Genomic DNA, 27,040 nt, shown 5'->3' with positions numbered 1-27,040 from the left:
AAGAAAGGAAGGAAGGAGGGAAGGAAGGAAAGGAGGGTAGGAAGGAAGGAGAGAGGGAGGGAGGGTGAGTGGGAGGAGCAGGAAACTGAAGCGTTCCGAGACAGTATTAGAGGTACTAACGCTAAGGATGGTGTCTCCTAGTACACAATATTAGTATAGTACGTTTTACATTTTAGTTGGTGTGACTCGCTGAAGTCTGTTGATTCAGTTTGTGTGTGTTTGATTACCTATTCGTAGTTGCAGCAGCAGAGGTATGTTGGTGGTGTACCGTCTTCAATGTTTGTAGTTACAACAACTGTTGGTGGTGTACTGTCTTCAATGTTTGTAGTTACAACTGTTGGTGGTGTACCGTCTTCAATGTTTGTAGTTACAACAACTGTTGGTGGTGTACCGTCTTCAATGTTTGTAGTTACAACAACTGTTGGTGGTGTACCGTCTTCAATGTCTGTAGTTACAACAACTGTTGGTGGTGTACCGTCTTCAATGTTTGTAGTTACAACAACTGTTGGTGTACTGTCTTCAGTGTTTGTAGTTACAACAACTATTGGTGGTGTACCGTCTTCAATGTTTGTAGTTACAACAACTGTTGGTGTACCGTCTTCAATGTTTGTAGATACAACAACTGTTGGTGTACTGTCTTCAATGTTTGTAGTTACAACTGTTGGTGTACCGTCTTCAATGTTTGTCGTTACAACAACTGTTGGTGGTGTACCGTCTTCAATGTTTGTCGTTACAACAACTGTTGGTGGTGTACCGTCTTCAATGTTTGTAGTTACAACTGTTGGTGGTGTACCGTCTTCAATGTTTGTAGTTACAACAACTGTTGGTGGTGTACCGTCTTCAATGTCTGTAGTTACAACAACTGTTGGTGGTGTACCGTCTTCGATGTTTGTAGTTACAACAACTGTTGGTGGTGTACCGTCTTCAATGTCTGTAGTTACAACAACTGTTGGTGATGTACCGTCTTCAATGTCTGTAGTTACAACAACTGTTGGTGGTGTACCGTCTTCAATGTCTGTAGTTACAACAACTGTTGGTGTACCGTCTTCAATGTTTGTAGTTACAACAACTGTTGGTGGTGTACCGTCTTCAATGTTTGTAGTTACAACAACTGTTGGTGTACTGTCTTCAATGTCTGTAGTTACAACAACTGTTGGTGGTGTACCGTCTTCAATGTTTATAGTTACAACAACTGTTGGTGGTGTACCGTCTTCAATGTTTGTAGTTACAACAACTGTTGGTGTACTGTCTTCAATGTCTGTAGTTACAACAACTGTTGGTGGTGTACCGTCTTCAATGTTTGTAGTTACAACGTCTGTTGGTGTACTGTCTTCAGTGTCTGTAGTTACAACAACTGTTGGTGGTGTACCGTCTTCAATGTTTGTAGTTACAACAACTGTTGGTGGTGTACGGTCTTCAATGTTTGTAGTTACAACAACTAATGGTGGTGTACCGTCTTCAATGTTTGTAGTTACAACAGCTGTTGTTGTACTGTCTTCAGTGTTTGTAGTTACAACAACTGTTGGTGGTGTACCGTCTTCAATGTTTGTAGTTACAACAACTGTTGGTGGTGTACCGTCTTCAATGTTTGTAGTTACAACAACTAATGGTGGTGTACCGTCTTCAATGTTTGTAGTTACAACTGTTGGTGGTGTACCGTCTTCAATGTTTGTAGTTACAACAACTGTTGGTGGTGTACGGTCTTCAATGTTTGTAGTTACAACAACTATTGGTGGTGTACCGTCTTCAATGTTTGTAGTTACAACAGCTGTTGTTGTACTGTCTTCAGTGTTTGTAGTTACAACAACTGTTGGTGGTGTACCGTCTTCAATGTTTGTAGTTACAACAACTATTGGTGGTGTACCGTCTTCAATGTTTGTCGTTACAACAACTGTTGGTGGTGTACCGTCTTCAATGTTTGTAGTTACAACAACTGTTGGCGTACTGTCTTCAGTGTTTGGAGTTACAACAACTGTTGGTGGTGTACCGTCTTCAATGTTTGTAGTTACAACAACTGTTGATGGCGTACCGTCTTCAATGTCTGTAGTTACAACAACTGTTGGTGGTGTACCGTCTTCAATGTCTGTAGTTACAACAACTGTTGGAGGTGTACCGTCTTCAAAGTTTGTAGTTACAACAACTGTTGGTGGTGTACCGTCTTCAATGTTTGTAGTTACAACAACTGTTGGAGGTGTACCGTCTTCAAAGTTTGTAGTTACAACAACTGTTGGTGTACCGTCTTCAGTGTCTGTAGTTACAACAACTGTTGGTGGTGTACCGTCATTAATGTTTGTAGTTACAACAGAACTATGCATAGTATCAGTAGTTATATTAGACGCATTGCTTTATTCCAATCAGTTGCCATCCTCCCTGTGATAATCCACTTCCTAGTCTCCATCTGCGTTGTTGTTCACATTATTTGAAACTGTAGCCTCTTGTTCATCCTGTTTAGCGTGCCTTGATGTTTTTTTTTTATTTTTTATCTTTTATCTTTTAAAAACAGGACATATGTTCATATTTGTGTGTTTATCTTATATTTTGTATTGGCTTCCTGTCTACCAAGAAGTTCGTAGTGTCTTCAATTTCTTCGTAATACATATTTCTTGTCTGGCATATTTTTAATTTCACGGGGAAACAATCAAGGATATTTAGAATATTGGTGTCCTGATTTAGATTCAAGAAACTGAAGTTGCTCTCTTCCTTGGATTAAATCTGAGTATCTCCCATTCCCAGACGCTGTATGACCCTTGCGTGCTTAGCGCTTCCCTGGAGTTTACCTGGAACTCTCTCCAGGTAAACTCCAGGGAAGCGCTAAGCACGCAAGGGTCATACAGCGTCTGGGAATGGGAGATACTCAGATTTAATCCAAGGAAGAGAGTAACTCCAGTTTCTTGAATCTTAAATCAGGACACCAATATTCTAAATATCCTTGATTGTTTTTCAGCCATTTTTTTTATAATACAAGCTAACACAGCTCTGTATTACTTGTTATAATTTATTAATTTTTTTTCTCTTTAGCATTCATAAGCAATATATTAAAAAAACTGTTTTATAAGTTTGTCAATATAACATTGAAATTTATTGAATGTGCATAAAAATTTAGTTATCCTATAATGGTATATAAATTGTTGAGGAAGTGTTTCGCCACACAGTGGCTTCATCAGTCCTATACAAAGGAGAACGGTGAAGGTCAGAAGGAGTTTTTAGGTAATTAGTCCCTCAGCCCGGAGTCAAGATTGATGGAGTGATTACATCGACTCCAGGCTGAGGGACTGATTACCTCAAAACTCCTGATCTTCACCATTCTCCTTTGTATAAAACTGATGAAGTCATTGTGTTGCAAAACGTTTCCTCAACAAAGATACAAAGTGTTGCACATGTGTTTAATTTATAAACTTCTCGGTTTTCTGAATCATATATCAACAGTAATGGTATGTACATTGAGGGGTGTGTATACCCAGGCCTATATACATTTAGATTTTATTTTAATCCCTATATTAAAGTCTGCAGTGCTACTTATAGCTTTATAACTATAACTATATATATATATATATATATATATATATATATATATATATATATATATATATATATATATATATATATATATGCTTTTCTAAACGTGTGGGTTACATTATTCCTTTATACTTAGAAGCTCAAATAAGAGGGCAGTTTATGATGCAATAATCACCTTGTTACAGACCCGGAAGGCAGTTTATGATGCAATAATCACCTTGTTACAGACCCGGAAGGCAGTTTATGATGCAATAATCACCTTGTTACAGACCCGGAAGGCAGTTTATGATGCAATAATCACCTTGTTACAGACCCGGAAGGCAGTTTATGATGCAATAATCACCTTGTTACAGACACGAAGGCAGTTTATGATGCAATAATCACCTTGTTACAGACCCGGAAGGCAGTTTATGATGCAATAATCACCTTGTTACAGTTTATGAGACACCTTGTTACAGACACGAAGGCAGTTTATGATGCAATAATCACCTTGTTACAGACCCGGAAGGCAGTTTATGATGCAATAATCACCTTGTTACAGACCCGGAAGGCAGTTTATGATGCAATAATCACCTTGTTACAGACCCGGAAGGCAGTTTATGATGCAATAATCACCTTGTTACAGACCCGGAAGACAGTTTATGATGCAATAATCACCTTGTTACAGACCCGGAAGGCAGTTTATGATGCAATAATCACCTTGTTACAGACCCGGAAGGCAGTTTATGATGCAATAATCACCTTGTTACAGACCCGGAAGGCAGTTTATGATGCAATAATCACCTTGTTACAGACCCGGAAGACAGTTTATGATGCAATAATCACCTTGTTACAGACCCGGAAGGCAGTTTATGATGCAATAATCACCTTGTTACAGACCCGGAAGGCAGTTTATGATGCAATAATCACCTTGTTACAGACCCGGAAGGCAGTTTATGATGCAATAATCACCTTGTTACAGACCCGGAAGGCAGTTTATGATGCAATAATCACCTTGTTACAGACCCGGAAGGCAGTTTATGATGCAATAATCACCTTGTTACAGACCCGGAAGGCAGTTTATGATGCAATAATCACCTTGTTACAGACCCGGAAGACAGTTTATGATGCAATAATCACCTTGTTACAAACCCGAAGGCAGTTTATGATGCAATAATCACCCTGTTACAAACCCGGAAGGCAGTTTATGATGCAATAATCACCTTGTTACAGACCCGGAAGGCAGTTTATGATGCAATAATCACCTTGTTACAGACCCGGAAGGCAGTTTATGATGCAATAATCACCTTGTTACAGACCCGGAAGGCAGTTTATGATGCAATAATCACCTTGTTACAGACCCGGAAGGCAGTTTATGATGCAATAATCACCTTGTTACAGACCCGGAAGGCAGTTTATGATGCAATAATCACCTTGTTACAGACCCGGAAGGCAGTTTATGATGCAATAATCACCTTGTTACAGACCCGGAAGGCAGTTTATGATGCAATAATCACCCTGTTACAGACCCGGAAGACAGTTTATGATGCAATAATCACCTTGTTACAGACACGAAGGCAGTTTATGATGCAATAATCACCTTGTTACAGACACGAAGGCAGTTTATGATGCAATAATCACCTTGTTACAGACCCGGAAGGCAGTTTATGATGCAATAATCACCTTGTTACAGACACGAAGGCAGTTTATGATGCAATAATCACCTTGTTACAGACACGAAGGCAGTTTATGATGCAATAATCACCTTGTTACAGACCCGGAAGGCAGTTTATGATGCAATAATCACCTTGTTACAGACACGAAGGCAGTTTATGATGCAATAATCACCTTGTTACAGACACGAAGGCAGTTTATGATGCAATAATCACCTTGTTACAGACCCGGAAGGCAGTTTATGATGCAATAATCACCTTGTTACGAAGATGAGGGCAGTTTGGACACCAGTGTTGCTGTCTTACCTTCACTTCTTCTCACAGTGTCAGTCGAAAAGTTTAGGTAAGTCTACTGAGACGTTTCTACCTTGAAGAAGAGAGAGGTGCCTTGATCCAGGGTATGGGAGCTACCCTCCTGTTCCTCGGATCAAACCTGATTACCCTCCGATGTAAAAAATTTATATGTTTAAGGCCTTTTTACGAATGCAGTAATAATAATAATATTGATAAATAATAATATTGATAAATAATAATATTGATAAATAATAATAATGATAAATAATAATGATTAATAATAATAATAATAATAATAATAATAATAATAATAATAATAATAATAATAAATAGTAATAATGATTAATATTAAATAGTAATAATGATTATTAATAATAATAATGATAAATAATAATAAATGATTACAGCTCCTTTTATTATCGTTACTTTTATTTCTTTCTTTATTATGCCATAAGAAGGTTATTATTTTATTGTTGAGCACAGTAAAGACGTCTTAGTGGAAGCTTGTAGTGGGGCAACGTTTCGCCCTCTGTTATCAGACGTATGATACCCATCAAGCTGATATGTGCGACACGTAGTACATATGTGTCTTAGTCATCGATGTTTCGCTCTGTGTAGTTTTATCAGGTTATATTGCAAGTTATGACTACACAGAGCGAAACGTTCTCTCTATAAAACTCGCAAAATTTGTGTTATTTTCTTCACCTTGAATATTGTTTATTTGTTTGTTTGTTGTTCTTTGTTTGTTGTACCTTGAATTCTATTATTTTTTCACAGTTGTTGTTCTGCAATATATATATATATATATATATATATATATATATATATATATATATATATATATATATATATATATATATATATATATATATATATATATATATATATTTTTTTTTTTTTTTTTTTTTTTTCAACAAGTCGGCCGTCTCCCACCGAGGCAGGGTGACCCAAAAAAGAAAGAAAATCCCCAAAAAGAAAATACTTTCATCATCATTCAACACTTTCACCACACTCGCACATTATCACTGTTTTTGCAGAGGTGCTCAGAATACAACAGTCTAGAAGCATACACATATAAAGATACACAACATATCCCTCCAAACTGCCAATATCCCAAACCCCTCCTTTAAAGTGCAGGCATTGTACTTCCCATTTCCAGGACTCAAGTCCGACTATATGAAAATAACCGGTTTCCCTGAATCCCTTCACTAAATATTACCCTGCTCACACTCCAACAGATCGTCAGGTCCCAAGTACCATTCGTCTCCATTCACTCCTATCTAACACGCTCACGCACGCTTGCTGGAAGTCCAAGCCCCTTACCCACAAAACCTCCTTTACCCCCTCTCTCCAACCCTTTCGAGGACGACCCCTACCCCGCCTTCCTTCCCCTATAGATTTATATGCTTTCCATGTCATTCTACTTTGATCCATTCTCTCTAAATGACCAAACCACCTCAACAACCCCTCTTCTGCCCTCTGACTAATACTTTTATTAACTCCACACCTTCTCCTAATTTCCACACTCCGAATTTTCTGCATAATATTTACACCACACATTGCCCTTAAACAGGACATCTCCACTGCCTCCAACCGTCTCCTCGCTGCTGCATTTACCACCCAAGCTTCACACCCATATAAGAGTGTTGGTACTACTATACTTTCATACATTCCCTTCTTTGCCTCCATAGATAACGTTTTTTGACTCCACATATACCTCAACGCACCACTCACCTTTTTTCCCTCATCAATTCTATGATTAACCTCATCCTTCATAAATCCATCCGCCGACACGTCAACTCCCAAGTATCTGAAAACATTCACTTCTTCCATACTCCTCCTCCCCAATTTGATATCCAATTTTTCTTTATCTAAATCATTTGACACCCTCATCACCTTACTCTTTTCTATGTTCACTTTCAACTTTCTACCTTTACACACATTCCCAAACTCATCCACTAACCTTTGCAATTTTTCTTTAGAATCTCCCATAAGCACAGTATCATCAGCAAAAAGTAACTGTGTCAATTCCCATTTTGAATTTGATTCCCCATAATTTAATCCCACCCCTCTCCCAAACACCCTAGCATTTACTTCCTTAACAACCCCATCTATAAATATATTAAACAACCATGGTGACATTACACATCCCTGTCTAAGACCTACTTTTACCGGGAAATAGTCTCCCTCTCTTCTACACACCCTAACCTGAGCCTCACTATCTTCATAAAAACTCTTTACAGCATTTAATAACTTACCACCTATTCCATATACTTGCAACATCTGCCACATTGCTCCTCTATCCACTCTATCATATGCCTTTTCTAAATCCATAAATGCAATAAAAACTTCCCTACCTTTATCTAAATACTGTTCACATATATGCTTCAATGTAAACACTTGATCTACACATCCCCTACCCACTCTGAAACCTCCTTGCTCATCCGCAATCCTACATTCTGTCTTACCTCTAATTCTTTCAATTATAACCCTACCGTACACTTTTCCTGGTATACTCAGTAAGCTTATTCCTCTATAATTTTTACAGTCTCTTTTGTCCCCTTTCCCTTTATATAAAGGGACTATACATGCTCTCCGCCAATCCCTAGGTACCTTCCCCTCTTTCATACATTTATTGAACAAAAGTACCAACCACTCCAACACTATATCCCCCCCTGCTTTTAACATTTCTGTCATGATCCCATCAGTACCAGCTGCTTTACCCCCTTTCATTTTACGTAATGCCTCACGTACCTCCCCCACACTTACATTCTGCTCTTCTTCACTCCTAAAAGATGGTATACCTCCCTGACCAGTGCATGAAATTACTGCCTCTGTTTCTTCCTTAACATTTAAAAGTTCCTCAAAATATTCTCGCCATCTACCTAATACCTCCATCTCCCCATCTACTAACTCCCCTACTCTGTTTTTAACTGACAAATCCATATTTTCCCTTGGCTTTCTTAACTTGTTTAACTCACTCCAAAATTTTTTCTTATTTTCATTAAAATTTCTTGACAGTGCCTCTCCCACTCTATCATCTGCTCTCCTTTTGCACTCTCTCACCACTCTCTTTACCTTTCTTTTACTCTCCATATATTCTGCTCTTCTTATAACACTTCTGCTTTGTAAAAACCTCTCATAAGCTACCTTTTTCTCTTTTATCACACCCTTTACTTCATCATTCCACCAATCACTCCTCTTTCCTCCTGCACCCACCCTCCTATAACCACAAACTTCTGCCCCACATTCTAATACTGCATTTTTAAAACTATTCCAACCCTCTTCAACCCCCCCATTACTCATCTTTGCACTATCCCACCTTTCTGCCAATAGTCGCTTATATCTCGCCCGAACTTCCTCCTCCCTTAGTTTATACACTTTCACCTCCCTCTTACTTGTTGTTGCCACCTTCCTCTTTTCCCATCTACCTCTTACTCTAACTGTAGCTACAACTAAATAATGATCCGATATATCAGTTGCCCCTCTATAAACATGTACATCCTGGAGCCTACCCATCAACCTTTTATCCACCAATACATAATCTAATAAACTACTTTCATTACGTGCTACATCATACCTTGTATATTTATTTATCCTCTTTTTCATAAAATATGTATTACTTATTACCAAATTTCTTTCTACACATAGCTCAATTAAAGGCTCCCCATTTACATTTACCCCTGGCACCCCAAATTTACCTACTACTCCCTCCATAACATTTTTACCCACTTTAGCATTGAAATCCCCAACCACCATTACTCTCACACTTGATTCAAAACTCCCCACGCATTCACTCAACATTTCCCAAAATCTCTCTCTCTCCTCTACACTTCTCTCTTCTCCAGGTGCATACACGCTTATTATAACCCACTTTTCACATCCAATCTTTATTTTACTCCACATAATCCTTGAATTAATACATTTATAGTCCCTCTTTTCCTGCCATAGCTTATCCTTCAACATTATTGCTACTCCTTCTTTAGCTCTAACTCTATTTGAAACCCCTGACCTAATCCCATTTATTCCTCTCCATTGAAACTCTCCCACCCCCTTCAGCTTTGTTTCACTTAAAGCCAGGACATCCAGCTTCTTCTCATTCATAACATCCACAATCATCTCTTTCTTATCATCTGCACAACATCCACGCACATTCAGACTTCCCACTTTGACAATTTTCTTCTTCTTATTCTTTTTAGTAATCTTTACAGGAAAAGGGGTTACTAGCCCATTGTTCCCGGCATTTTAGTTGACTTTTACAACACGCATGGCTTATGGAGGAAAGATTCTTATTCCACTTCCCCATGGATATAAAAGGAAAATTAATAAGACCAAGAACTATTAAGATAAAATCAAAGAAAACTCAGATGAGTGTGTATGAATAAATGTGTATATGTATGTGTAGTGTGACCTAAGTGTAAGTAGAAGTAGCAAGACATGCCTGTAATCTTGCATATTTATGAGACAGACAAAAGACATCAGCAATCCTACCATCATGTAAAACAATTACAGGCTTTCGTTTTACACTCACTTGGCAGGACGGTAGTACCTCCCTGGGTGGTTGCTGTCTACCAACCTACTACCTACATATATATATATATATATATATATATATATATATATATATATATATATATATATATAATATATATATATATATATATATATATATATATATATATATATATATATATATATATATATATATATATTTGTGTGTGTGTGTGTGTATGTCGTGCCGAATAGTTAAAACTTGAGATTTTTGCTTAAATAGCAACGCTCTTCTTGCCGAATAAGGCAAGGGAAAATTTGTGTAGGCAATAATTTCGCAAAAATCATTCTGAACGTAACGAAAAAAATATATTTCATTGTATTTGTTTATTATTCAATTACTGTAAACTTCTCTAAAAATCTATTTAGTTGGATTGGGCTAAATTAAATTGCGCTTGTTATAATAAGGTTAGGTAAGTTTTCTAAAGTTCTTTTCGTACAAAATTATTAATTTTTGCATTAACATAAATGAAAAAATATATCTTTAAATATATAAGAGAAATTTTTAGAAAGGACTGAATTTTAAATGAGTTCTTGCTAATTGACCAGTTTTACCTATTCAGCACGATATATTTATATAATGAGAAACTCATCTTCCACTGCGAGGGAGCAGTGGAAGATGCTGACTAGTATTGTTCACAGTTTGTCAAGAGATAAACCCCAGGGAGCCAGTGCCCTTAGACCTCTCGCCCTCCAAGGTGAGGTCAGACGACGCCCTGGAGGTCGAGTTCTGCCTCTGTCCCCAGGATAACATTCCTTCTTGGATTCTCATCTTCACCTTCCTCAGAGGAGGTGACACGCTGGCCACTGTCCGCATGTATCACAAAACTAAGGTCAACGGCCAACAGAGTGATGTAGACACACTACAGATTCAGTGTAACGGACTTAAACCAGTAGAAACATCCAACCCTTGGAGCTACGACCAGCTCTCTGGAATACCTCAACTCTTCAAACTCAATGTAAGTCCCTTCTTGCACAAGTCTTGACTCAGCAACACTTACAGAGGATAACTTAGGTCTGCCACAGTTCACTTTACATGGCACTAAGTATCATGTTTTTTATCGTAGCTATTGTACGTCACTGACGACTGTGGGTTTACAGGCTGTGGCTGGACTCATTTTTTTTTTTTTGGCCGCCTTCACCGCACACACCAACACAACTTTCCCAGAGTCACATACTAGTGATTGTTATCCACATAGATACCGAGTTTGATCTGCCATTTAACCCTTTGTGTACGAGAGTAATTATGTTTATCATTAGTCTTAACTGCATATTCAAATCTGATTAGAAAAGAGTTACAGCTCCCATTACAGCCCCGTAGGAGCACCAGAGAGGCATCTTAATTTTTGCTTTCCCGAAAGTTTATTACAGGATACTAGTCTTCATTGTTAATATTTTAAGCCTTGAGCATTCAAAATTATATTGCATTAAACCTGGGCTTTTCATATTAAAAATCAGAGCTGATCAACGTCGTCATGATGTCAGTTTGGGTAAAGCAAAACACTATCACTCTGTCTGTGTGTATGTGTATGTATATATATATATATATATATATATATATATATATATATATATATATATATATATATATATATATATATATATATATATATATATATATATATATATATATATCCTTCTGAACCCTTTTGCTTTATTTAGCTCCAGATATGGTGGAGGTTCGAGTTTTCCGTCTAGTGCTAGCCAGACAAGCAGGCTACTTAACTGTACTCTTCTATGTCCAGTATTAGTGAGACAGCTAGGCTACTTAACTGTACTCTTCTATGTCCAGTATTAGTGAGACAGCTAGGTTACTTAACTGTACTCTTCTATGTCCACGATTAGTGAGACAGCTAGGCTACTTAACTGTACTCTTCTATGTCCAGTATTAGTGAGACAGCTAGGTTACTTAACTATACTCTTCTATGTCCAGTATTAGTGAGACAGCTAGGCTACTTAACTGTACTCTTCTATGTCCAGGATTAGTGAGACAGCTAGGTTACTTAACTGTACTCTTCTATGGCCAGTATTAGTGAGACAGCTAGGTTACTTAACTGTACTCTTCTATGTCCAGTATTAGTGAGACAGCTAGGCTACTTAACTGTACTCTTCTATGTCCAGTATTAGTGAGACAGCTAGGTTACTTAACTATACTCTTCTATGTCCAGTATTAGTGAGACAGCTAGGTTACTTAACTGTACTCTTCTATGTCCAGTATTAGTGAGACAGCTAGGTTACTTAACTGTACTCTTCTATGTCCAGTATTAGTGAGACAGCTAGGTTACTTAACTGTACTCTTCTATGTCCAGTATTAGTGAGACAGCTAGGCTACTTAACTGTACTCTTCTATGTCCAGTATTAGTGAGACAGCTAGGCTACTTAACTGTACTTATATAGACTTAGTGTACCCAGTACGAAGGTATACATCATAATTCTTTATCCATCACCTTTTGACATAAAACTAGCGTAAAGACAATAAGTATTTTAATATTATGACTTTTTTCTTAGTGCTGTAACATAACAGCTCGAGGATTATAACAGCTGGAGGACGTTGTTTCAGGTCACTCAAAAAAGAGTTTCAATCGTTGAGGAAAATGGAGGTCAAGAGAAAGAATTTTCAGAAGTATGTTTACAAGATCTTAACAACATAACGCTGACTGCTGGGAGTGACCCATGTTGCGGTCACCCCAACGTCAGTCTGTCCTGCTCCAGTGGTAAGTGTTTACTGTCTTGCTCCAGTGGTGTTACTGTTTTGCTCCAGTGGTAAGTGTTGACTACCTTGTTCCAGTGGTGTTACTATCTTTCTCCAGTAGTGTTACTGTCCTGCTCCAGTGGTAAGTGTTTACTGTCTTGCTCCAGTGGTAAGTGTTTACTGTCTTGCTCCAGTAGTGTTACTGTCCTGCTCCAGTGGTAAGTGTTTACTGTCTTGCTCCAGTAGTGTTACTGTCCTGCTCCAGTGGTGAGTGTTACTGCCTTGTTCCAGTGGTAAGTGTTACCTGCTCCAGGGGGTATGTATTAATGACTTACCTGCTCCAGTGATGAATGTTACCATCTCTTACAGTCACTTTTAGTCTAGCGCACCGTTACTATCTCATACTGCCTCTCCCTGCTGATTAATGAATACTGATTTTACTATATACAGTGATGTAAAACTTCCATAATATTATATACTCTTTGCAAGAGGTACAGTGTTTCTCTGCCTCTGTTTTGTCTTTTATTCCTGGTAACCTTTAAGTCAAAATATCATGCAAGGGACGTAATGTAGACTTGTACAGCTGCTTTAACGTTGTTCTGCAGGTGTGAGCCCCAGTATGAAGTATTCAGATCGTATGATCATCTTCTTGACAGTGATGGTCAGCATACAGCTGTTGACTGTGCTAGGTGTGGTGTGCATAGCCAAAAGGACGAAATTCACTAGGTCACAGGAAACTGGTCAAAACGGACCCTCGCGTGAGGCGACGACGCTCGTCCTAGCCCAGCAGAGAAAGCCGGTACCCACTCCCCGCACTACCTTCCTGCAGAAGCAAGTGACACCCATTGATTCCGACACATCTGCTCCCTCCATCACATATTACACTTCTTCCACCTTAATCTCTATGCCTGCCACGACCCCGTCAGTGCCTGCCAGCCCCATGATCATCGTCGGGAGCACCTGCACTCGTCCTGCAATGCACTTACCGACGGTGAGCTCAGACTTCCATAAATTGCTAGGATTGGCGACACACTCCACCGCAGGCACACACTGATGGCCACACCACAACCTGCAGTGAACATAACCTACACATCAGACAACAAACGAGCTTATTTACCAGAGAGTCATTCGTATTTTCGAAAACTAGGTGACCTTGTATAATGTCTTCCTCTTTATGCAGGTATTATGGCGTGCGTCTGTGAGGTACTGCCAGGAATTTAACGTTTCCTTTCAGTGTTTTGTTGAATGAACTTTGTGAGAACCTTTATTCCTATTTTCAGTTAACTAAGACTTAAGCTTGCTCGCATGAATAATATTTCTCATGACGGGTTTCTTTAATTAGGCTTCATATCTACGGACTATATGTGGGTTGTTAAGGCTGCAATTCGCCTGTACACTTAACACTGGTTAAAGCATGGGTGGGATTTTTTTTGGACTGGAGATCCATACCATTTGTTTAGACTACTGAGGCAAACTTCACAGGCCTCATACTTTTATTAATTAATTGAAAAGTGTGAGAGTTTAAAAGTAACTCAAATTCATATCTTCTGTTTTTACACAGAAAAGATGGAGATAGATACATTACCAATATCAGTTAAATATTAAAGAATAACAAATCACTGATCAGACATTTATTCAGTAAATGTACCTAACATTAACATAAATGTACCTGGCATTAACATTAAGGAATGAAGGCAAAGAATTAGATTCCTATTCAGCTTCGGCTTCGCTACGTAAAAGATGTCATGGCTGTGTCCACATTACTATACTGACTAGTCTCTTCCAGTCGCTTGTTCTCTCTAAGCTGGAATATTGCTGTACAGTAATGGCCCCTTTCAAGGCAGGCGAAATTGCTAACATGAAGCATGTACATAGAACCTTCACGGCACAAAGTACGATAAAGCACCTAAATTACTGGGAACGGTAGAAGTCCCTTGATTGGTATTCCCTGGGACGCAGACGAGAAATATACATGATAATATACATTTGGAAAATTCTGGAGGTATTAGTACCAAATTTACACACGAAAATCACTCCCTACGAAAGCAAAAGACTCGGCAGGAGATGCAACATCCTTCCAATGAAAAGCAGGGGCGCTACGAGTACACTAAGAGACAACACAGTAAGTGTCAGGGGCCCAAGACTGTTCAACTGCTTCCCAGCATACATAAGGGGGATTACCAATGGACCCCTGGCTGTCTTTAAGAAGGCGGTGGACAGGTACCTAAAGTACCTGACCAGCCGGGCTGTGGTTTGTACATCAGTTTACGTGCGGCCAGCAGTAACAGCCTGGTTGATCAGGCCCTGATCCACCACAAGACCTGGTCACGGACCGGACCGCGGGGGCGTTGATCCCTGAAACCTCTCTCCAGGTATGTCCTGAACATTCTTGCTCTTATCAAGTTTAAAGTTTGCTGAATGGGACTGGAACCCTTTGATTCCTTTCTTTGATGTTCGTGTCCAGCGCTCTGTGAGTGTCTTTTTTCCTTCCATCTACCGCAAACCAATGTACAGTGAAATGTTCAGTAGATGATGTGAGCTGTACCCTCCTCCTGGGCCAGAAGTAAATACAAAAACCCAAGTGTAACATTTTCTTCATTCTAGTCTGTTCTATACATATTTTGTAGAAACACGGAATTTGCTTTTCTTTTTTTCAACGCATCCTGTAGAAACAATTGATAAGCAACTGTTAAATGACTATAAATGTCTTGATCTAGATAATGTGGTATTGAGATAGCTTAATGTCAGCAACTGTTGACCATGTAAATGTTTTGATATAGATGCTGTGGTGAGCAGATGAATAATGTTCGAGGAAAAAGCATTCAAGCAGCACTCATTTGTTTCACATTGTGATGCCTATATTAATGAATCTATACGCATTTAATGTTTCAACTTTGATTTAGGTTAATTTTGCTGAAGAGGGCCTGTTCGTGAAGCCGAAATAAATAATATTCAGTTTTCTTCTGTTTTATTGTTCCACGTTGGTTGGTTTGTACATTTGATCCCTTCCAGGGAGAAGATGTTTTGATACTGAAGAAGTCTTGAACCAAGTAAATGGAGCTGTGATTAAAGGAGATGGGACATTCACTGACGACAACAGTGTTCGGTGAGGACATTTACTGACGACAGTAGTATTCGGTGAAGACATTTACTGACGACAGTAGTATTCGGTGAAGACATTCACTGACGACAACAGTGTTCGATGAGGTCATTTACTGACAACAACAGTATTCGGTGAAGACATTCTGCTTCTATCAACTTTTCTGTACTTGACTGAAGAAGCCTACTGTGTAGGCGAAACGTTTCACAATAAAGATACCTAACTGTTGCATATGTGTCTTACCTAACAACATTCACTGGCGACAATAGTGTTCGGTGAGGACATTCACTAACGACAACAGGGTTCGGTGAGGACATTCACTGACGACAATAGTGTTCGGTGAGGACATTCACTAACGACAACAGGGTTCGGTGAGGACACTCACTGACGACAATAGTGTTCGGTGAGGACATTCACTAACGACAATAGTGTTCGGTGAGGACATTCACTGACGACAATAGTGTTCGGTGAGGACATTCACTAACGACAATAGTGTTCGGTGAGGACATTCACTAACGACAATAGTGTTAGGTGAAGACATCCACTAACGACAACAGGGTTCGGTGAGGACATTCACTAACGATAACAGTGTTCGGTGAGGACATTCACTAACGATAACAGTGTTCGGTGAGGACATTCACTAACGATAACAGTGTTCGGTGAGGACATTCACTAACGATAACAGTGTTCGGTGAGGACATTCACTAACGATAACAGTGTTCGGTGAGGACATTCACTAACGATAACAGTGTTCGGTGAGGACATTCACTAACGATAACAGTGTTCGGTGAGACACTAATCAATCTAAATAGTATTATGACCCAAATGGTACTGGATACACCAGGTGATATGCATAATGCAAATGTAATAAACACTGAATTTGTAAAAGCCTTTGACAAGTGCGACTATGGGATAATTGCACACAAAATCCGTGTAAAAGGAATAACTATGAGGGTGGGCTGATGGATATTAAGCTTCTAAACACATGAAACCCAAAGTAACAATAAATAAACATAGATCGAGCTGCTACAGTGAAGTTTTGTCCCCCAAGACACAGTTCCCACCCCACTTCTCTTTCTCATTCTCATATCTAACATATAAAGGGATATAAACCATAGTACTGTATCATCCTTTATAGACGGTACTAAAATTTGTATGAAAGTGGCATCTGTAGAAGATACAGCGAACCTCCAAGCTAATATAAACCAAGTCTTTCAGTGGACTCAATTTCAGTTACTACGTCACTGAAGAATAGAGGAAATAAAAACATATCAGAGTACAAGACAAACTCAAACCACTCAATAGAACATAAGTCAAATGCGAAGAGACGTGGGTTTGATAATGTCACGCTCAAGGAACACAACAATGTTATCGCGACTGCAAGAAAATGATGGGCTACATAACTTGAACCTTCAAAACAAATGTAAAGTCAATAATGATCCTCTTCTGGTCACTCGTTCTCTCTAGGCTTGAATATTGCTATGTATTACATAAGGGCTCCTTCAAGGCAAGTGAAACTGTGGAGCTGGAGAATTTATAGAGAGCCTTCATTGCTTGTATAAACTCAGTCAATCATTGAGTCCTTAGAGCTTAGAAAGTAGGCGAGAAAGATACATTATAATCTACACCTGGAAGATTCTAGAGGAACTGGTCCCAAACCTGCACACCGATATTACTACTTATGATGGTGCAGGATATCTCCAATGAAGAGCAGGGAAGTTTTGAGGGGGATCACCAACAAACTCCTAACTACTCTGATATTCTGTTTGTGGTAACGTTTCACTCTCGAGGAACTTTGTCAAGCCGGCTTGACAAAGTTCCTGGAGAGCAAAACGTTGCCACAGTAGAATATTACATTAGCTGCGCATGTGTCCTTGTACCTAATACATTGTCGGTATTTCTGCCAACATTATTACAAACTCCAAGCCGTTTTCAAGAGCGAACTCGACTGGTTCCTCAAAACAGCTTCTGATCATCAGAGTTGTCATGTATACATTGGACTGTGGTTAGCTAGCTTAATATCTTTATTATGCGCCCCATACCAATGGTGTGGGCAGTAGTCAAGAGTACAGAGGCATTATACACAAATAACCCGCACATAAAAGAGAGAAGCTTACGATGACGTTTCGGTCCGACTTGGACCATTGACAAAGTCAGTGTGACTGTCAATGGTCCAAGTCGGACCGAAACGTCGTCGTAAGCTTCTCTCTTTTATGTGCGGGTTATTTGTGTATCGTTCCAGTCACGGTATTGTGCCTTTTATGTTATTTATGTACAGAGGCATGATGGATCCAGGGACTGGTGTGGGCAGTAGTCAAGAGTACAGAGGCATGATGGATCCAGGGACTGGTGTGGGCAGTAGTCAAGAGTACAGAGGCATGATGGATCCAGGGACTGGCCCCATTATGCCTCTGATAGCTAAACAAGTTGCAGTGGTAAAGAAATATTTATATGTTTATATTTGGTTGCATTGAAAGAAGTTAACATGTCAAGTAATTCTTCATGAGTTTACAGACAATTACCGCCTGGTCTTGCCGTTTAAATATTCGTTATGCAATCGAAAAAAAAGCAATTGCAACTTGTATATATACTACCAATTCAGAGTCATGTACCTATATATGTGTTATATCTATGTGACTCTGATGGGTTAGTATTATACCCCTTCAAGAATTTTCTATTATTTCACATACACTTTTTAAATTGCACCAAAGTGGTTGTGTCACTTACCTTTTATATCCTACCTCTCTCCCCCCTCCCACCCTTTTCCAATATTTCTATCCTTACCCATCCCTCTTCCTTACCCATCTTACCAAAGACTCTGGTTATAAGAAGAAGATTTGGTTACAGCCGTAATGAGTTATTTATGCAGACACGAATTGTCACAAAAAAATATTACCTTATATTTTAGCAAGGAATGCTTGCCAAAAAAAAAAGGTGTCTATGTATTATTTACAGTGGGTAAAGTCAGGACATTTTTCAAGAATGGCTGGTAATATATCAGTGAATAAAATACTTACGGGCGGCGGGCACTAACAGTTTCATCGATTAGGTCAGTAACCAGGTTTGGTCTGGTCTGGAACCGGGCCGCGGGGTGGTGACCTTCGGAAGTGACTCCAGGTAACCAGGCAGTCTTTTCTTGGATCACATCTAATTCCCTCTCATTCCCCAGGTGCTATACGACTCCCCTCCCCCCTTCCCCATTAAAGGTTATAAGTGCTTACTCGTGATTATGTAAATAATTATAATACTTGTGTAGTTGGTTGCTTGTTTATTATATGAAACAAACATCAAATCATTGAAGTGTTACGTATTCCTAGTCCGAATTTAGAAGCGAAGTGCATGAACATTCTCGAGCCTCAACTTCTCTAACTCATCAAACTGTTTCTTGAGCCTGGCCAGCATCACTCCCTGGATACACAATACAGCCGCCCCAACTGCTACCAGACACGACACCCACACCCACCTTCTGATGGTGCGCTGAGTCCTCAGTCCTGCAGGGAACAAATTCATGGGTCAATATCATGAGGAAATATGTGCGCGACTAACACTTGTCACAGAAGGAAGGCAGACTGTGTCTGTGGGAAATTAGTGGGTGATACCACCTGTGGAACACGCTACTTCAAATTTTCCAGACTGTTAAAAACTATCCCCAGTTAGGGACAGAGGAGGGGAACAAGCAGACCCACGTATGCTTACTAGAGGGTGCCACATTTCTTTATATACGTACTTTTAATTTGTAAGACTTATTAGTAATTGAGGCTCTACAAACTAATGTACTATACACTACTACTTATACGTATTTAAGCTAAGTTAGATTAATTCAGCAGAGTGACTACATTACTTCTCATATCCTACATAATTATTGGAGTAGGCACGTTGTTGTTGTTGTTGTAGATTCGCCGGTACTTTTACCGGCCCGGGTCTGCTCAAGAAGAAATTTCTCACCTAGCTGGTAGTATAAGAATGGTATATAATACCGACAAGATGAAATTAAGACACATGTGCAACATCTGGGTATCTTTATTGTAGACGTTTCGCCATCCAGTGGCTTTATCAATACAAATTCTAGGACATAACTTGAAGACAGTAGAACTATGTACAGAAGATGAGGTAATCAGTCCCTCAGGTGCTCTTCGCACCTATTCCTAGATTGAGGGACTGATTACCTCATCTTCTGTACATAGTTCTACTGTCTTCAAGTTATGTCCTAGAATTTGTATTGATAAAGCCACTGGATGGCGAAACGTCTACAATAAAGATACCCAGATGTTGCACATGTGTCTTAATTTTAGCTGGTAGTAATAAGTTATCACAAGTTATATACACTGATGGATCTAAACAGGAGTCTTCTGGCAGGGCTGCATCTGCTCTTGTTGCCACCTCCCTAGTTAAGAACAATAATAAACTTGTGGAGTTAGGCATAAGAATTAACAACTGGGCGTCTACACTACAAACTGAATTGAAAGATAAGACACATGTGCAACATCTGGATATCTTTATTGTAGTAGACGTTTCGCCATCCAGTGGCTTTATCAATACAGATTCTAGGACATAATAGGAAGACAGTAGAACTATATACAAAAGATGAGGTAATCAGTCCCTCGGCCTTGGAGTTAGTGTTCACAGCATCGTGGTGGAGGAGAGTCTGGAGCAAAGGCAAGAAGACTGGCGCTTTTTATAGGCGTCAGTGAATGGGACGGGCAGCAGACGAGGGCAGTCACTAACTCCAAGGCCGAGGGACTGATTACCTCATCTTTTGTATATAGTTCTACTGTCTTCCTATTATGTCCTAGAATCTGTATTGATAAAGCCACTGGATGGCGAAACGTCTACTACAATAAAGATATCCAGATGTTGCACATGTGTCTTATCTTTCTACACTGCAAACTGAATTGTTTGCAATCCTAATGGCGCTAAAGCTAACCAATGACACTGAGCTTGACTCTATCATCATTACTGATTCTATGTCATCATTGAAGGCTCTTGGCTCATATAATGACTCCAACAACATGCTCATTGGGGAAGCCAGGTATAGATACTCAAAAATTAGGGACAAAGGAATTAATGTACAATTGCTATGGATTCCATCACACATTGGATTACTCCTTCAAGATAAAGTTGATATGTTAGCCAAGAAGAGTACCCAGAAGGAGAATGTAGAATATAACTTTGGTATAACTGTGTCTAGCATTAGGAATAATATTAGGAGAGAAGTAAATAATGAAAATGATTGTTATAGGAATGCAGTTAGAAGCCTGAGTAGATCTATAACCCACTATGATAACATGAACGTAGATAAGTATGTTTATGGAGCAACGTGCAATGTGAACACTGACTGATGTTGTAGTGGCCAGGCTTAGGCTTGGTTACAAGTACTTCTGGCAGTTTGGGAGACACAGATGATGATCAAACTAAATGTAAATTATGTGATCAGGCATATGGTCACTCTCTTGAACACTATGTGCTTAATTGTCCACTTATTGAGGAATACAGAGACAGACAGTATAATAACCTATGTGACATGTCAAGATATCTTATTAATGAAAATAAGATACCAGATATACTAAGCAAATTTCCTAAATTTGCTTGTAACAGATAAGTGAACTATAGATATGTAGATATAAATCCATATGTATTCCTGTTAACCCTTTGGGGCCTAGTTCCTAGGCCTTTTGTGTATCCATATGCTCTCGCGCTACCGTCCACAGGATGGATATGGGGTGCACAATAAACTAGCCACTTCGGTGGCAAAATCTAAAAATCGGGTCTTTTCCAGATAGTGACCCGGCCAGTAGGCACTTGTACCAGTTTGAATGTCCAGCCGGCTGCGACTATTAGTCATAAAAAAAACAGTGAACACAGGACTACTTATCCTGAAGCTTTGCAATGAAGTCCTCTAACATTCGATAACACATTACGACGCAAATCAGAGACATTTCACTTGGATAAAGGATCTCTTGCTACGGTACAAGGCGGTTACAGGTGACCACGGCCTATCACCCCTCCACGTAAGTATCTCAAGTGTATTGAGTGTTCATTTAATGTACCTTGGGCCTACGTGCGTGAAAGGGGTCTGGCCACTTACCTCCACCAGAGAACTATAGCGCAACCGTCAACACTACCACTGCTCATGTGAGAATGGAGGTAAGTAAATTAATTCAGGTATAGGAATGAGGTGGCAGGTTCCTAGCCTGGATCCACACATTGACTGGCCATGGGCCACTAACCTAACCAGTCAGGACTCACAGACATCCTTTATTCTACACACCACCAGAGAATGAGAAAATGACATTGTGTGATATTAGTGTTATACCACTACTGAAGGACAGAGCGAGCTTGTAAGAGAGCAAGTCAGTAACACTCACCATGGAAGCAGCAGAAGCTGACTGAGGGACGACCACAACACGGGTCACTCTTAATAGTCACACTAATGTTGCGTAGATCTTTAAGTTTACACACTTCTGTCAGCCACATTTCCTCTTGGCTACCAGTCTTATCTCCGACTGAAATTTGACTTTTATTCATCTGAAACAATTGTTTCTTACTGTTGCAACTGATCCATTATAAAACAGGAATATTAAATATATAATTCTGTTATATTGTTACAAGTCATACTACTCTCCGCCTCTACACTTACCTTGCCCATACAGATGCAATGACCATGTTGTTCATTCTTAACTTATAATTTGCAGATTTTAGGCTTGGCAAAATGTATTTTGGAATGCTATATTATTATTATTACTAATACTAATATATTATTATTATTATTGTAGCTACAACTAATACTGATATTATTATTATTATTATTATTATTATTATTATTATTATTATTATTATTACTAGTACTACCACTACTGATATTATTATTATTATTATTATTATTCACGGGAAGAAGTAAATCCGTAGTGATTCAAGAGATAAATATATAACAGGGATAGCAAGCATCCGGTGATAGATGGAGTACATCACAGAGATAAATATATAACAGGGATAGCAAGCATCCGGTGATAGATGGAGTACATCACCTCACTGATGTCTCTCCCAGCGGGACTGGAATGATATATACTATAACCTTATTTTCTACATATAAATTATTATATTAACATTCTAAGGGAATAAAAGGAGTAATTGCTTTTATATATAAAAATCAAATGACAGCTCAAACTCAGTCTATGTTGATAACACTCACTTGTAAAAATGATGTTACTCTTGCTGTGTTGATGTGTGTTAAGGCAGCCAACCATGGCTAACACTGCAGCACCAGGACAAACACAATACAGATAAGTCCAGCCACAGATGGGAAACCCAAAGCCACACAGTGACGTAGGTAGGACGGGAAGCCGTGATGTCAAATGAACCGTGGTAGACCTGTTATCCTCTACAAGCGTTGGCTTGTCAAGACGAAGCAGAAAATACTTGCCTTGAGTTTGAAGAGTCGACGTATTCCTGGGAGCTGGTCGTTGTAACTCCAAGGGTTGGATGCTTCTACTGGCCTCTCACTTTGACATTGCATTTGTAGTGTGTCTACATCACTCTGTTGGCCGTTGACATTAATGTTGTGATACATGCGAACACTGGCCAGCGTGTCACCTGCTCTGAGGAAGGTGATGCTGAGGATCCAAGATGGAATGTTATCCTGGGGACAGACGCAGAACTCGACCTCCAGGGCGTCGTCTGACCTCACCTTGGAGGGCGAGAGGTCTAAGGACACTGGCTCCCTGGGGTTTGATTCTTGGCAAACTGTGAACAACACAATAGTCAGCGTATCCCACTACTCCCACGCACCTTCAATACGCTTACCAAAATCTTTTAATTTTCTCTTTTATATGTTGGTCTATATTTGTGCAGTCGTCACTAAATTTGACCTGATGGGTCTCCACAACAAAATCTTCAGCATCTCACCTCAGTTGCTGACATTCATGTCTGTCTTACCACACATCCTCCACACGTTAACGAAATCATAAAGAGTTGACCGCAAGTGACATTTTGTAGCTCACAATTATATGCATATTACCGTAATAAACAAATCAGCTTCAGCAATGGTAAAGTAGCTGTCCGTAAGCAACAATTAGCCATGTTTGTGTTGATGGTGTTCGGGCAGATAGGCTGCACAAAGCACCACCTACTTTACCTGCGTTGTTCGCGTAAGCAGTCATTTTGAAACAGGTATTGCATTTTATTTTTCCCAGAATATACCTGCCAAAATTGGGATGCGCCTAATATGTTCGTGCTCATTATAAGCTGGAAAGTACGGAAACTTAACTCACAATACTTTTAAACTTGTTTCAACTCAGCCATATCTTGCTAAAACATAAGGTAATATCATTCAAAATCACATATAAGTTACACTCGAATATTTTTGTAACTGAATTCATGTAAGCAGATATAAGCAAGGTAAAGAACTTATGACCACTGTAACTAGCTTATCTATAAAAACTTTGGGGCTCAGTCCCTGGACCCATTATGTGCCTCTGCAGTGTTTTGATTGCCACTCACACCATAGGTATTAGGTGCATAATAAATATATTAAGTGAACTCCAAACTAAAAAAAATAATACATTGACTTACCCAACTCTCTCGATCGAGACTGTGTGACGTGTTGAAGCTGTGAGATTATAACCACCACCCAAACTGCCCTCATTGTAACAAGGTGATTATACCATCATAAACTGTCCGTGTCTGTAACAGTGATGATAGTATCATAAACTGCCCTCATGTCTTTAGGTAATTATAGCACTATAAACTGCCCTTATGTCTATAACAATGTAATTATAGCACCATAAACTGTCTTCGTATTTGTAACTATGTGATTATAGCACCATAAACTGTCCTACTGTCTGTAACAAGGCAATTATAGCACAATAAAATGCCTTCGTGTTTGTAACCATATGATTATAGCGCCATAAATTGTCCTCGTGTCTGTAACAAGGTAATTATAGCACCATAAACTGCCCTCGTGTCTAAGAAGGCAATTATAGCATCATAAACTGCCCTCGTGTCTGTAAAAAGGCAATTATAGCACCATAATCTGCCCTCGTGTCTGTAACAAGGCAATTATAGCACCATAAACTGCCCTCGTGTCTGCAACAAGGCAATTATAGCACCATAAACTGCCCTCGTGTCTGTAACAAGGCAATTATAGCACCATAAACTGCCCTCGTGTCTGTAACAAGGCAATTATAGCATCATAAACTGCCCTCGTGTCTGTAACAAGGCAATTATAGCACCATAAACTGCCCTCGTGTCTGTAACAAGGCAATTATAGCATCATAAACTGCCCTCGTGTCTGTAACAAGGCAATTATAGCACCATAAACTGCCCTCGTGTCTGTAACAAGGCAATTATAGCACCATAAACTGCCCTCGTGTCTGTAACAAGGCAATTATAGCACCATAAACTGCCCTCGTGTCTGTAACAAGGCAATTATAGCACCATAAACTGCCCTCGTGTCTGTAACAAGGCAATTATAGCACCATAAACTGCCCTCGTGTCTGTAATAAAGTGATTACAACATTGTAAACTACCCTCTTGTATTATTTGTTTCCTCTATTCACAAGTTTATACAGAGATTGAATAATTGAAGTCTTGATTTGCTTCTCACTATTTAACACTTCAGCGCTTAGTACTATTATTATAATCAAAACCAAGCGCTAAACCCACAAGGGCCTTACTGGGCAGCTCTTAGTGGTAGTGAGTTCTGCAACACAGGAAGATAACCTGCATCTAAACGTTGCATTCCAACAATGCTGAAGACAATGTATAGGCTGCAGAAGACGTCTTTGAGTTGGGACAACATTTCGCATAGTTGATCGAAACGTTCTACATATAAAAAAAATATTACGTGATAAAGCTCTAAACTGAATGAAACGTGACTTGATAAAGCTCTACGCAGAGCAAAACACGACTAAATAAAACTGCACAGCGAAACATAACTAGATAAGCTCTACATAGAGGAAAAAACGTTGTCCCATAAAAGCTTACCTCTGGAAAAACAGTTCAGAGATCTTGCTTATCCTTCCTGTGTGCTTCACATGCTACTGCTGACTCCATCCTGTTTCTTGCTCTTTCTCCCTCCCCCAAACCCTCCTTCCTTCCCTTAACTCTCCCTCCCCAAACCCTCCCTCATCTCCTTCCTTCATCTCCCTTCTCTCATCTCCCTCCTTGCCTCGTCTCCCTCCTTGCCTCATCTCCCTCCTTCCTTCATCTCCCTCCTTGCCTCATCTCCCTCATTGCCTCATCTCCCTCTTTCCCTCCTTCCTTTATCTCCCTCCTTGCCTTATCTCCCTCTTTCCCTCCTTCCTTCATCTCCCTCCTTGCCTCATCTCCCTCCTTCCCTCATCTTCCTCCTTCCCTCATCTCCCTCCTTCCCTCATCTCCCTCTTTCCTTCATCTCCCTCCTTGCCTCATCTCTCTCCTTCCTTCATCTCCCTCTTTCCTTCATCTCCCTCCTTCCTTCATCTTCCTCCTTCCCTCATCTCCCTCCTTCCTTCATCTCCCTCCTTCCTTCATGTTCCTCCTTCCCTCATCTCCCTACTTCCCTCATCTCCCTCCTTCCATCTCCCTCCTTCCTTCATCTCCCTCCTTCCTGTACTGATCATCCTTACTGAAGTGAGCTGCCATGTCTGAATAAGTATCATGCTGAGCGCTAAACCCATAGGGAGCCACACCGCGCCTGGAGAATGAGAGATAATGAGGTTAGATCCAAGGGCAGGATAGTTTCTCTTCCTTGGATCAAAAGCCCTTCAACAGTATCAAGACATCTTTCACCTTCCTGAATATATATATATATATATATATATATATATATATATATATATATATATATATATATATATATATATATATATATATATATATATATATATATATATATATATATATATGTCGTGCCGAATATGTAAAACTGGTCAATTAGCAAGAACTCATTTAAAATTAAGTCCTTTCTAAAATTTTCTCTTATACGCTTGAAGATATATTTTTTTCATTAATGCTGATGCAACAATTTATAATTTTGCTACAAAAGAATCTTAGAAAACTTACCTAACCTTATTGTAATAAGAACAATTTATTTTAGCCTAACCCAACTAAATATATTTTAGATTTGTTTACAATAATTTAATACTAAACAAACACAGTGAAATATATTTTTTTCGTTAGGTTCAGAATGATTTTGGCGAAATTATTGCATACACAAATTTTCACTTGTCCTATATGGCAAGATGAACGTTGCTATTT

At 39.3% G+C, this 27,040-nt stretch overlaps 3 protein-coding genes across 6 annotated transcripts in view; 1 reads left to right on the top strand and 2 right to left on the bottom strand.

Annotated features, from left to right (window-relative positions):
* The window catches only part of LOC128694712 (probable pyruvate dehydrogenase E1 component subunit alpha, mitochondrial), a 147,848-nt gene that overhangs the window by 39,465 nt on the left and 81,343 nt on the right, over positions 1-27,040 (bottom strand). The gene's annotated exons all lie outside the window — the stretch shown is intronic.
* On the top strand, positions 108-15,664 carry LOC128694711 (uncharacterized). Of its 3 annotated transcripts, none has more exons than XM_053784963.2 (5): positions 108-158; positions 5,395-5,511; positions 10,656-10,972; positions 12,574-12,727; positions 13,311-15,664. In XM_053784963.2, the coding sequence occupies exons 2-5, from the start codon at positions 5,439-5,441 to the stop codon at positions 13,757-13,759; spliced, it is 993 nt and encodes a 330-aa protein (XP_053640938.2). In that variant the 5' UTR covers positions 108-158; positions 5,395-5,438; the 3' UTR covers positions 13,760-15,664. The 3 variants fall into 3 exon arrangements, with proteins under 3 accessions (XP_053640938.2, XP_053640939.2, XP_053640940.2); XM_053784964.2 differs by lacking the exon at positions 108-158 and adding an exon at positions 188-251; XM_053784965.2 differs by lacking the exon at positions 108-158 and having other exon boundaries at positions 10,801-10,972.
* LOC128694710 (uncharacterized) lies at positions 19,054-25,894 on the bottom strand. Its single transcript, XM_053784962.2, has 5 exons — positions 25,787-25,894; positions 24,374-24,484; positions 23,226-23,545; positions 22,171-22,330; positions 19,054-19,296 (listed from the first exon to the last, which is right to left on the bottom strand). Exons 2-5 carry the CDS (start codon positions 24,444-24,446, stop codon positions 19,130-19,132), a joined length of 720 nt encoding a protein of 239 aa, XP_053640937.2. The 5' UTR covers positions 24,447-24,484; positions 25,787-25,894; the 3' UTR covers positions 19,054-19,129.

The sequence above is a fragment of the Cherax quadricarinatus genome, chromosome 51 (genome assembly GCF_038502225.1).
Source record: "Cherax quadricarinatus isolate ZL_2023a chromosome 51, ASM3850222v1, whole genome shotgun sequence".
NCBI lineage: Eukaryota > Metazoa > Arthropoda > Malacostraca > Decapoda > Parastacidae > Cherax > Cherax quadricarinatus.
This window is presented reverse-complemented; position numbering and strand designations above follow the sequence as displayed.